Genomic DNA, 13,787 nt, shown 5'->3' on the forward strand with positions numbered 1-13,787 from the left:
GGTTGTTGCATAAAAAATGTTGAGAGCATAGAGTCACTAAGAAAATCGTCTTCTACAGGAAGAAGGGGTACACCCCTCCTTCCAGTGTTGGGGAACGTTACTTTTAAAAGGTAATGCATTACTGGCACAACTTACTTGTCTACTTGTCTTTACTGTTTAAAATTAACAGCATGTTGGGGGAAAAATAATTTGGAAACACAGAAATTGGTAAGTAATCCATTACCTCTAAAATCATTCCCCCTGCCCCAAATCTTATTTACGCATGTAATTCCCCCTTACATAACTATTTGTTTTCTGTATATCACTGTATTGCATTACTTTTTAATAGTAACTGTATCCCACTCAGCCTATTTGAACAATGACTTCTCAGTCCTGTAGTCATACAAAAAAAGCTCTTATTTCCAAAACGGCAGTAAAAATCCTATATTACACACGGTTACTACAGTACAGAGTAGGATAGGTCTGATGGAATGCTGCTGAATGATGGCTTTTCCTGTACTGTATCTGGCAGACAAGAGTGCACTTGTGTACTTTGGCCGTAGAGTAGTTATGTGAATAAACGGCCTTTCCTTGCTGACCCATAAAATAGCTGTCATGTCTCATCGAAGAGAACTGATGACCTAAATAGAATAGCTGACCTGCCAGCAATCGATGAGGGACAAGGATAGGGAGAGGATATTAAAGAGATACTGTTCACTGCACCAGAAAACCTGAAAAAGCAATACTGACAGACCCATTTTCTTATTAGTGTTCCACACCCAAGCTGTTTGCTTTGTTGAGCTCATTAGTTAATACCTTAATTTAAAATGGGTCAGAAGTCTAGAAAGGGTAGCTTCAGAAAGCCCATGGTCCAGGAGTGCTGATGCTCCCAAGCAAATTCACTCTCCGGACACAGCCCTTCTATCCTGGAATACCCCTCTCTCTCAACACACAGGAGATTCATGATACAGAGGACACAAGTTCAAAACTTCATAGACATGTAGTTAAGACCGAGGAAAGGGGGCACTTCTTTACCCTAAGGGTAGTGGGAGTATGGAACAGCCAACCCAGCCATGTTGTTAAAGCCCATACCCTGGAATCTTTCAGGAAATGGCTGGATGAGATCTTTGGATCAATATTTGCAAACTACCAAACAGGCTGAATAGGTCAAAGGACCTTCTCTTTTCTATCATTTATTATGCCCTTATGAGAAAGGCTTGATTCTTGAGTGTAGGTCTAGGGCTTTGAAATTCTGTGACAGTGCCCTTGAAGAAACTTCTCTCAGAAACACCAGAACTCCTTCACATGTATAATCTCAATCTGGCTTCAACCATTCTTGACTTCCTGAATTAGTAAAAACTACACTCCACACACAGCAGCAAGCAAGTGGGACAGGCTATAATGGTGAAAAGGGAAACAGAGAGCTCAGCACTAACATTCAGTGTTTTACTATGTAGTTCTCAAAATGGAGGCAGAACAGAATGTATGAACCACAGTCAGCCCAAAAAAAAAACAAAGCCCAAACCAGGCATTCCTGGCTTTTACGCCTAAGTCAGGGAGTTCACAAGCCAGGATAACATTGTCCAGCTCCTGCAGCAAGAAAAATTAAAAATAATAAAAATAAAAGAATAAAACTGGAATGAAAGGGCTATTTGGTCAATTGTAGGCCTTCAGAGCACATGGTATTTAAATTGTGGTGTTACGATTTTAAGAAGACCTTTCCTGTTTCTATACTGTTATGTTACAGGAAGACGTGCTCTGTGGAGTTTTGCACCTGCCCCTCACACACACAGACGTCTCTAGTGCTGCGTGAATGCGGTGGAATTTGTTACCGCAAAATACAAAAGCAATCGCAGGTGCTTTAAAAAAGGTAAGAATGTTAAAAAGAAAATGTTAAAAGGACACAAAGGAAATAGAATCTACCCAATTTATATTCCTCAAGTAAAGAAAACTCCCCGAGAGCACTGATGGTTCTCGCCCTGAGTCACAGACGGTGCTCCAGCTCCCTTTAAAAGCTCCAGTGATGTTACCTCAGGATGTGGTCAATCAAGGTGAGCTCACAGCCCTCAAACACAAACGACGCACTGCCCATCAAGATACCAATAACAACGCTCGCTCCCAGCCGCTTTCTCAAGACCAGCACCTTAACAACACTCCAGGAGGAGTATCAAGGCTGCTCTCTAGAACGGCCAGCACGTTTTCTTTGCACAGAGAGCAGGTTGAGCCCTGCAGCCCAGAGGGAGCTCGCTCAAACCCAGGCTATTTCATGAGCACTCATCTGACTGGGATGGCTCGGGGGGGGGCTGGCGATGTGGCTGGGCGTGTTCGAGCAGGGAAGCACTGTTCCCTCAAAGGCAACAGGCAGCATCAAGCCTTGAAGGGGTGTTAGTTTAAGACACACGGCTCCTCCGGCAGGCAGAATCTCTCCTGTAAGGCACCGAGGAGACTGCAGTGCATCCAGAGCACAGATTACAGACAATCCGGGAGTCTTTCAAAGGGAAGCACTGTCATTCCTGAATCTCTGGCACATCCCAAATAATAGTTAGAACAACATCAACACTGGCAACACTAATAGGGTTAGAGATAAGAACAATAATTCTTATTGTTAATGATCATTCCTTGCGTGTGTTTCACACTTTTCGTTTCAGGAATCTCAAAGTGCTTTACATAGAGGAAGGGACCCATGATCGCGAGTGGGCCGGCTGCTGTCCTCCGGCCACAGTGTGAGGTACCGGGTTCGGGGATTAACTCTGCCGGGTTCACTCTACAGACAGGACCGCCATCTCAAGAGGCACTCTGCGGAAAAAGAAGCTGGAACCTCGGAACAGCTGGCCCTGCAGAAAGGGGAACACAATGTTTGGGAAGGTCTGGGAATATTATACATCAGCTGCAGCTTTGTTTACAGGGAGTAAGGTTTGTATTAGGGGGTGGCACAGTGGCGCAGTGGTTAGTATTGCTCACTCTGCATTGGGGTCCTGGGTTCAGTTCCTGGGGTGCTATCTGTGTGGAGTTTGTATGTTCTCCCCAAGCTTGTGTGGGTTTCCTTCAGGTGCTCTGGTTTCCTCCCTCAGTCCAAAGACATACTGGTAGGTTAATTAGCTTCAGGGAAAATTGGTCCTGGTGTGAGTGTGTTTGCACTGTGATGAACAGGCATGCCATTCAGGATGTATCCTGCCTTGAGCCCATGAACTGGATGAAGCAGTTAGAAAATGGATAGGTGAATGGAAGGTGTGCATTACTTGCATTGCTATAATCTTAACCGCAGATGTTCACTCCTGGTCCTGGAGGGCGGTGGTGTCACTTAATTGATCTGCATTTTCAGTGGTTACAGGTCTTTACTCATTGCTTGTTATCACAATACTACAAATCCTGATGGACTATGGCGCTCCAGGAGTGAATATCACCAATCTAACCTCTTACAAGTTGCATTTCTAAACGTTTTAACATTCTTTTGTTTTTAACATTCAATTCATTTTTTCTTTTGGCTAATTTTCTAATTACCTTTCTCAATTTGTTTAGCCTGGTAGAAACAGGTTATTAGTTTTGCTTATTTGGCATTTTAAGAAAAGAAACAAATATAATAACACTAACAACGATAAGCTTCTGAATAGAATTTTGAAAGTGGAACTCAAGGAGAATATAGGGTGGATGGTGGGGGAAGACAATTAGTGTGACACACTGGTCAGAAGCCCCACTGGCAGAGCACTGCACACAGAAGCCCGTGTTATTCATTTTCTTTCTTATTATTATTGAAACAGAAGCCACAGCTTAGGTTTATGTGTTTATGTGACCTGGATATTTATCAAGGATGCAAAGACTCAGTGGGATTCCAACACTGCAAGGAAGCCAGCTCCTTCTTCACAGATGAGTCACGGCTAGCTCTTTGTGCATTTTAAGTGCTGTCAGACCACAGTATGTCTTTCCCGGGCGCTAACATGACTCCATGAAATTATTTTTCATTAAGCCCTACCTCAGGTTAAACTTTGTATTAACTCAATCAATAAATGCAACAGTGAGACACGTAAAATAACAACATTCTAATCTTTTCAGAAAGTCGTCTACTGTGCATTTCTACATTTCCTAAGACAACATATACAACGGCTTTTATCTGTCAGATTTAAAGCATGGGGAGTGAGACAGAGAGAAAAGGCTTCTATACTGGTTTAAAATCTTGAGATTTTCCACGGAAGCTGCCCCAGCCTGCCCCTCACCTGCACACTCAGATGTCTCCAGCAGTGGGCCCAGGATTTGAAGATGGGGGAGTTGGGGGGGAGTCCAGCGGCCAGCCTGCAGGAGACACAGATGTACAACTGCAGTCCCGGAAACACATTCATACACAGCTGCTAAAAAATGATTTTAAAACATCTCTGAAACCATTAAGGGACCAAAAACAAACTTTGCAAATTTGGTTGAAAACAAGAAAGGTTTATTTTGGGACTCTGGTGTTTGATCAAGATTTTTTTTTTTGCTTCCTTACAATAATATAAAAAAAACGAAACCCACAGAGGTTAGGCGAGGAATGAAGGAGGCAATAACCAGCCGGGGTCGGTTTGCGATGGCGACAGCTCATGACAAGGCCGACACACAGGGACAGGAAGCGTGCTGCAATTGTACCTGTGGGAGGTGACTGACTACAGACTGTAGCTTCTGCCTCACTTCAGGACAAGGATCAATTACAGTAATAGAGCCCTCGAGCCTGTCTGGTATTTACAGGTAAGCAAGACAGTGACGTAAACTTTAGTTCCACTGGGATTCCTGGAAAGGAAATTTCCACTGGCTCTACTAGGGCTCCTGGTGAAAGTGGGACTGGATCTTCCATTCCCTCTCGATTCCTCTTTCACAGTGGCCTGCTCTGCGCACAGTGATGAGTGATGAGTGCTGAACGAGAGAGGGGGCTCACTCACCCGCAGTTATTGACCGCCATCAGGTCCGCCACCAGCAGGAAGGGGTATGTGAGTACGCTGACAGCAATCTGGGAGGGAAGAGGAATGCAGGCTCAATTACTCTTCTTAGTGCACTTCTCACTGTACTGTTTGTATTGTACGCATTGTATTATTATTATTGTATCATTCGTTACACTGTTGCTGTGTTGTCTGTGTTAAGCTGCTGTTGCACTGCAATTTCCCTCATGGGATCAATAAAGTATCTATCTAAACTGATCCAAAGGAAGGGGAAGGCAGGGGCGCCGGAGCTGAGCAGCTGAATGAATCCACCTTTGCCGGCCATTTCTTCAAGCGTCACAAGCCGAGAAACACAGCATGCTCTTCTCTTTTAAAATCAATACATTCAATTACTGTAGAAAGTCAATTACTTTTCACACTATAGGATCGCACTGGGGATGTCTGTAAGCACGTTTAAAAGCTGTTCCGCTGGTTCACACTGAGGTGGACTGGAGAGTGTTGGTCTGGACCAGCAGGCAGCTCACACACTGCAATGCAGCCCCACTGAAGAAACGCAGATCTGTGCAAACCACACAGGAAACCAGGTCATTCTCTCTGTTCTGAAAACTTCCCAACTAAGCCAAGCACTCTTTTTTTACTTGATGGGAAGTATTAAGAATGGATCCTACGTAACATAATGCAAAGCGAGACGTTTTTTTTTTAAGTCAGAGATGTTCCTAAACCGGAATGCATTTATTATTAGAGGAAAGCCCCTTCAGGGCTACCACTGCATAATGTGCCAGAGTGAAAACACTGAATTCAGTTGCAGCAGCGTCTGTACAGGACTGGACTGGCGGAATCCAGCTGCCTCCTGGATTCAGGGCGGTCTGCAGACGGGGCTTTCAGACAGGGCAGAGAGGGCTTTCACGTCTCTCCTTTGCCACTTCATCTGATCCAACACCGCAGTCCGGGACCATTGTGTGCCAGCCGGCTCCGGAAAGGGCAGGGTGCAGTTTTTCATTCGTCTGGGCAGCGATCCCTGGGAGGCCAGCATTGCTCAAATTCCACCTTCCGCTGCCTCTCGCAGCGAGGCCTGCATTCCACACAGGGAAAGCGGGAGGACGCTGAGCGGATTAATTCCGCCGGATTGGCGCAGACCCTCGTAATCAAATTAAAAGGGCATTAGACCCACGAGGAAATGCTGCCTCCCGAGTCAACAGAAGGAGCCTGGAGACACGGCCACGAGACTCTCGGCAGGGGCTTCCTTGCGGGATTTTCCTGGCGGAGGGCTCAGAGGGCTCACATCAGCACCCATCCATTCCCACTTATCTGCTGTCGCTTTAAGAAAGTGCACACGTCGCAGATGAGAGGCCATTTAACCCGATGTGCTCGTCTGGTTGTGAAGTTACTGACCAGGGGATAAAATCCAGCCATTTCTCAAACTGTCCCAGGGAACTGGCTTCAACAACATGGCTGGGCAAGTGGTTCCAGGCACCCACCACCATTTGAGTAAAGACACCCTCACACCTGAAGAAGGCTCCACGGCCGAAACGTTGCTTTTTCAGCATGGAATAAACCTATTACTTGTTCCTTTGCAGCCTATGGATGCTGACACAGCTACCCACCTGAACTAAGACATATTTCCTGCTCTTAGTGCATATAACCGCACATGTCCAACCATACTGACCTTTCACTGCATTGACCTTTCAGGACGTTGAGTACTTGTATAAATTCTTTTCGATATCTCAGTCAAGGCCTTTCACTTATATGTGTTAGCATTTGATGTCTTTAATACATATCATCACAATTAAAGTTATAGTTAAAGAAGAGTAAGGAAAATAAATCAATTCGGTTACATAGGGTATCTGGTGCAGCGTTGAACATCCTTTTTAGACGGAGACAGATTTTTCCACCAGCTTCTGGCAACTGCACAGAAAAATGAATTTTGCTTGGTAGTGTGTATCCTCTTCCACGGTAACCCCCGCTTGATATACGATGCAGTAATTCAACTGAAATCCCTACAGGGAAAGGATGCCTGTGACACTGCACTTACCCCCATCACAAACTTGGTGTAGCTCCTGACTGCTGGGGCCTGGCTGAACTGAAATAAGGGAAAGAAAAACACTGCATGAGAGAAAAGGAATTACAATAGTCTGCACACACAGTGGAGCGGTGGCTCTGTGGCTAAGGATCTGCGCCTGTGACCGGAAGGTTGCCGGTTCAAATCCCGCGGCCGGCAGAGGAATCCTACTCCGTTGGGCCCCTGAGCAAGGCCCTTAACCCCAACTGCTCCAGGGGCGCCGTACAATGGCAGACCCTGCGCTCTGACCCCAAGCTTCTCTCCCTGTCTCTGTGTCTGTGTCTCCCTGGAGAAAAGCTGGGGCATGCGAAAAGACACATTCCTAATGCAAGAAATTGTATAGGGCTAATAAAGAAACAACAACAACAAACAACCTTCGAGTCGACGCCTTGCTTTTACCAAGTCCAACAAAAATGATCTAAAAGGAATCTGCAGTATGAAAACTGGTGTGAAAATCTGTTTTTGTGACGTAAAAACATTACAAACCGCAACGCTAAGTACAGATTAATTTTGGATTCCACACATTATGGGAAATGAGAACACAATGCCACCGAGTGTCTGAGAACTGAAGTAGCAAGTCCCTCCTCTCTTACACAGCAGAGCTGAAATAGGGCATCTGGCGACCCCTAGTGTACAAAGGCACGAACTTACATTGTCATCCACAGCGTAAGTGTTGATGAAGTGAGCCAGCAGGTTACAGCACCACAAGAAAATGACCTCCCCAAGAACATGGGGGACCAGCCCGCTGCAAACACAAAGACGAAAGACACGTACATCATACACTGATTCACACAGACTTTAAGAACACATCTTTACTCCATAAAACATGGCGATGAGATATGCAGCTCCAGAGCACAAAGCCTCCAAGCGAGCAGGCACACTTTCTGCTATTGATATTAATTTTAATTACAACAATTGCTTTTGACTAATCAAAATAAGTTAAAAAAATACCATAAAATATTAAAGATAACTGTTGCAATGTGCAACTGTGCTGAATACGTATGAAAAATCAATGAAGTTTTGAGCACAGAATAATTGTTGTTTCTTTGAAGTTAAGAAGGCGCCGGGATGATTTATCACAGCTAATAGATTGATCGCCTATCGGATGAAACTGGACTTACACAAAGAATCCTGACACGCCCTCCTCTTGAAAGATCTTCATAATGGAGCTGAACAGACCGCTGAGAGCAAGGAAGCCAGGCACAAAAGAGCGAAAAGCATTCATTTAAAAAACCTCCTTCAGAGAAAAATCAAATATCTTTTAAAACAGAGTGATCTGTGGGACTCACCTGTACTTCACCTCTCTTCCCACAAACTGAGCCATGCACCGCACTGAAATGACTGACAAAGCAAAGCCTTCATTAAAACCCAGGACAGCAATGTGGTGATGATGACTAATGTCTCTTACTGCACACCCTGCGCTTAACTGAGAAACACCACAAGTCTCGTGGATTTAAAGGCTGTTACCTGTTACCTGTGCCATACCTGATTCTTCAGCCTGGTTTGCCACAGGAGCAGCTTGTGAGGACAGACTAATCCAATTTTAAATGGATGTCCTATACTTTCTCACATTAAAAGTGTTTAAAGTCACGTGAAACAGTGCAACTCAGGAGAAACCTACAGTACAAACAAAATTCCACTTGCAAGAAGAGAAGATTGGCAGTTTATTCCTTCACTGCTCCCCCTCCAAGTTCTGTGCATTTGAGTGGCCTATTTGCTGATCAGGGCTGCTTTTAGCAGGGCTGTTAAAAAGTACCATGCCTCTAGCAAAAGTGATATGAAGATTTAAACACTAATTTATGGGCACCTAAACAAGTCACTTTGACTTGGGACACATTTTATTTGTAATTGCATGCATTACAGGACACTTCTGTATGTATTTTATTGCTTGAACAATACAAATGAAAGAGTCAATCCACTCGATAATGGCATAAGGTGATTTGATAAACTGATCATTATCAGATCATATTGTATACTTTAAAAATGTTTTCCCTCCTGTTAGGAGTTGTGACCTCCTGTAAGGTGTTTAAAGACAGGAATATTTGGAAACCTGAATTAATGAGTATTAACCTTCTCTCAAGAGCCTCCACTGGCACACAAGGGCTGAATTACTCATACAGTTAGTAGAGAAAAAGAGAGTCTTTGTATTTGTATGTTTAAAAAAATGGGGGAGACAACTTCTCTCCAAACAGACCAAAACAAGACCACAAAATCCTTCTTACCGTGGAATGGATGGGTAGCAATCCGCGACAGACACTGGACCACCATCTCGTGTGAGGTCTGGAAGCACAAGAGAAAAAGACTTGAAACACAGTCTTGTGCTCAAGCCCACTTTTTCTTGCACAACATCGCCCTACCCTGGCAAGCAAGGGAACTGCTTCCTTTAAGCACCAAGCACTGAACCAAGGCAACCTGCTCACAACTCAGCACAGCAAACCTAGTCTGCTCACTTACGTACAAGAGTGAAGTGACAAACTGCCAGAATTTCAGAGAGAGCAATCTTAGAGGCGTTAATTCTTAGGTCTGTGCTAGGAAAAAGAATCAAAGATGTCGCCATAAATGATAGATAAAAAGGCATTTTACAGATAGGTCACTAGCGTATTGCTGCACACTAAAATGCATTACTGTACACTATAAAAATTTAGAACAGGGGTGTAGCTGAGGTTTTCTTCAAGGGTTTAAAAATAGTGCATAGTTTAACGAGGCCTGATTACTGATTTGCCTGATAGGGGTATCTGGGGCACTGCAGGATGTCACAACACCCCCATTGCTGAAGACTGGCATTAGTTTTGGATGGGATATTCTCTTTAAAGAAATTTGCACATGGCAGGTTAGTCCTGGCAGAACAATTTTGAGAAGATGAAAACTGGAAACTCCCCCCACCCCAGCAAGATTCTCTTCATTTTTTATGTAAGCACAGGAAGCAACATTTACCGAGACGATCGCCCATTGCAACTCGGATTACTGATTCGCACTACTGAGGTATCTGGAGCGCCTCAGGCTGTCACATGACCCCCATTGCTGGAGACTGCTCACCTTTTTGACCACTTTCCTGAGGGACGTCTTGATGTCGTCTTTGTTGGACACATGTTCCATGTCTTCTATGGCGATCGCCTGCACCGGAGAAGGAAATAAAATGAAACACAAACACCGACAGCTGTCATCAGAACTTTTCTTACTTTTCTCCCGGGCATGGCAGCTCTTTAGGAACTTGTTTGGATAAAAGAGTAATTGGTTTTCCACAACAACGCTGTAGTGCACCTGTTGGTCACCTCAACACAGCAACAATCGGCTCTGTCACAAAAGGTTCAATTAAACAATTAAGGATTAATTCAGTAATTAATGTATTGAGAGGACCAAAGTCTTGTATTGACATGGACAGGATGAACCTGGGTTATCAGGTTACTTATCCATGCTGTAACTACTGTATCATATTAAAAATGTATATTGCTACCCGCTGCCGCCATCCAAAGAACAAACAACAAAGCAAACCTCCTGGCTCACCTGTTTGACTTTACTGCGGACCACGGTGGATATAGCGCTGGACACAATTCTGGGAGACAGGCCACGGAAAAGCCCCCTCTTTCCATCCACCTGGACAATGTGCCTGGCTATGACATTAACACAGAAACTTAAAATACATGCTAGATCACTGCAAAGTGACATCTTGCATTCAGTTGCTTGTCATTCTCAAATCATGGTACATATGTGAGCAGAACTAAGTGCAGCTTGGAAGGACACGTGGCTGTCAGATGTATCAGGCTGCCTGCTGACAGGCCTGACAACAGAGGTTCTCCTCCAGTGTGTGTAGTGCACAAGAGCCTACTCTATAGCACATCAACACACAGACGCCCGCTTCTCCTCTCTGAACTCCTGCAATGACTGCCCCCTCTCCATGCCCTTTTCACTCTGGTCGTGCAAGCATACAGGAAACCTGTCGCACCTGTGGGATCAGATTCCCATCTCTCAGGAAAGAAAGGGGGAAAGCAGACCTACCGTAAGAGAAGAATCCTGGAAGATACAGGACTTTCCTCCCAAACAGGTTGGTTCCTAGTTTGGGAGGCTGGGGCTCATGCCCAACCTGAAGAGGAGGCAATGAGAAAGATCGCAATTAAGATGAAGTGCATGACTTCATATCACCATAAGATTTTCTCTTTTTTGTTTTCTTTTTATTTTTTAAACACTTAGGTCAGGGCAGTGTGCTCTGGATTGCTGTGCATTATTTTCCCTGCTAACTCGCCAGTTCATGAAAAGATGCCTGGGGAACAGCAACATTTTAATTATGTTTTAAAACACAAAATTGAAATAAAACAACAAAATCAACAAAGAAAAAATCATACACACTGTCATCGGTTCTAAGATAAGAAAAGGTATCTTACCACATTTCTGCACTGCTAAAACCACAATCTAGCCACATTTCTTTTCAGAAGAAATATAACTACGAAAATAACACAGGATCATAACACACAAAAATTATGAATTGGAAAAAAACAACAAATTGCAGATAGTGCAGACTATTACTTTCAATGGCAAAAATAAAGAACACACCAGTATTGTAATTACACAATAACCAATCTTAGTATCTTTAAATTACAGTTTACGTTACCTGTGATAATGGTATCATTGCATGCACATACTGTAACACCCGGCTATGTATTTAGAGGCTTATAAAAAAGGTTCCAGATGGTATATGTCAACTACACTGAGGTTAATAAAATAGCCCGTCATAACAACTTGTCTAATCAAAGAGCCATTGTTTTAATTATTATTAGAAGTTACTGGGACAGTTGTACTTTGAAGAAGACACACTACAGTTCTTCACAGGCTTAAAACTAACCATTACCATCTGTTGTTTAGTACAGGATTAACCAACCTGGATTTTACAGACAGGCAGCCTTAAATAACTGAAGGACAGAGAAAACCGGTTAGCAGCTCCTTATTAGCAAAATAATTAATTCAACTGAATTATTCAATCTAGCTGGAAAAGAAACAACCATATAATTTGGCTCTCCAGGACCCAGATTATACTGTATGGCAGGACTGTCCTAAGTTGCTCTTGAGAAGCTGCAGTCAGAAAGGATTTATAGGGTCACTGTAACTTCACTGATTTCTAAACACTTGATGAGTTATGCCATTTACAGGTTATGTGAAATGAAAACACCAACGCCCTGTAGCTCTCAAGGACTACAGCTGGTCATTCTGGACTGTGGAAACTGCAAACTCACATGTTCCAGGTCTTTACTGTTTGATGGCTTCAGGGTGATCTGTAAGTCATGCTGGACTGTTGCTCTCCAGGACCAAGGTTGGCAGCCCCTGCTATCATCTTCATGATGAGTCTTAATTCAGCTTCATACTGCCAGGGTGGGGGGGGGTTGCTGTTGCCCAGATATTTTGTGGATTGAAAAGTGACCCTTACATTTAGCTTTTATGAACGTTTCTACCAGCTATGGACCTCAGGCCCCATTAAATCACTAGAGCCTGCATGACTGTCATATAGGAACTGAGAACATGACACAGAGGATAACACATCCACCTCATTTTGTTCTTCCACCTCTGCTCTTGTTGACTTTTGGCTAATCATCATTCATTCATTAGACCATCATATCATATATCATAATCATGTATTAATTGCTTTCTAAAGTTCGTCAGCCTTTTGTTGATTTACAGACCCAGAACACTTGCTGGATTGTGGAGCTCCATGAAGATCAGGGAAACTGAAAGGAAATCTCTTCTCTTTATCGCCCGTTCAATTTATGGCCGAGAACAAGGAAATATTTTCCCTTTGTCGCCCGTTCAATTTATGACCGAGAACGCTAACAAATAACATCTGTATGTAATCTCCGCAAGAAGACGAGAAACAGCAACTAGCGTAGGCGGGCGGGCGTGACACATTCTTGGGTTATTATAAAATAAACAGTATCCAGAAGGGCTGTGGATTAAGATTCAATGTACAGATTTGGGTAGATCTCCAACCGAAGCGCAGCCGTTTATAAATTAGCGACAAAACAGAACTACGACACGAACGTAATCGACTCCCTGTTGTACTTGGGTGTCAGCGTGAACTGCATGTTCACTACGTTAGAAACAAGCTAACGGCGTGACATTTCAAAACGTCGTAGACAGAAATCAAAACGTTATTTATGAACACCAGGCAGTTAACTACAATTCCGTGACAGCCACAGACGGAGCACAGTACTCGATCCTGCATTTCTACAACTTCTTGTGAAGATCAGCAGACCCGGTTTTCGGTGCTGTGGACTGGAAAGCGCTAATGGCACAATTCGTTTTCACGTTTCGTACACTACGTGAGCGCTGCGACTCCCCTCCCGGTGGCTAAGAGCTCATCCACACCAGCTCGGTTGCGCGATATCTCTCGTTCCGACTGCGGCACAATGTAGGGTCCCTTCCGCCTTCTGACCATGGTATCCCAATGCTCCCTAAACTGACACCCCCATTTCGCCGACATCCGACATTCTGATTTACGAGATTCAATTGCACACCATGACACCACAAAAAAAACACAATACACATCCGAAACGTATCCCGCCGTACCTGAATGAGGAGCTTGACATATAGTAGCGGGTGAGTGATCGCCGTCACCCCGGCCCCCAGCAACACGATCGCCGTGTCTATCTCGGCTGGGGTGCCGCCGATGCCCGCAGCGCTCCCTCCCCGGTCGGGCCGGGGGTCCCTCCGCACTCCCCCGGCGCCGGTCAAGTTCTCAGGGGTCACCATCTCCAGTGGACGCCGAGACGAATCCCCACGACCGGGCTGTCTTGGGGAAAGGGGTGGGGAGAAAAACAAACCCATGTCATGTGATCGCCAGATGAGGCGAAAGGAGGGGACTC

General features: G+C 44.4%; 1 protein-coding gene across 2 annotated transcripts; it reads right to left on the reverse strand.

Annotated features, from left to right (window-relative positions):
- Nucleotides 1-1,892: 1,892 nt before the first annotated feature.
- On the reverse strand, nucleotides 1,893-13,764 carry LOC148658732 (mitochondrial carrier homolog 1-like). Of its 2 annotated transcripts, XM_088640288.1 has the most exons (12): nucleotides 13,492-13,764; nucleotides 10,936-11,020; nucleotides 10,444-10,550; nucleotides 9,976-10,053; nucleotides 9,162-9,219; nucleotides 8,229-8,280; nucleotides 8,061-8,120; nucleotides 7,591-7,684; nucleotides 6,913-6,960; nucleotides 4,884-4,951; nucleotides 4,191-4,266; nucleotides 1,893-2,813 (listed from the first exon to the last, which is right to left on the reverse strand). In XM_088640288.1, exons 1-12 carry the CDS (start codon nucleotides 13,747-13,749, stop codon nucleotides 2,739-2,741), a joined length of 1,059 nt encoding a protein of 352 aa, XP_088496414.1. In that variant the 5' UTR covers nucleotides 13,750-13,764; the 3' UTR covers nucleotides 1,893-2,738. The 2 variants fall into 2 exon arrangements, with proteins under 2 accessions (XP_088496414.1, XP_088496415.1); XM_088640289.1 differs by lacking the exon at nucleotides 8,061-8,120.
- Nucleotides 13,765-13,787: the final 23 nt, after the last annotated feature.

The sequence above is a fragment of the Lepisosteus platostomus genome, chromosome 7, assembly GCF_059453375.1.
Source record: "Lepisosteus platostomus isolate fLepPlt1 chromosome 7, fLepPlt1.hap1, whole genome shotgun sequence".
Lineage (NCBI taxonomy): Eukaryota > Metazoa > Chordata > Actinopteri > Semionotiformes > Lepisosteidae > Lepisosteus > Lepisosteus platostomus.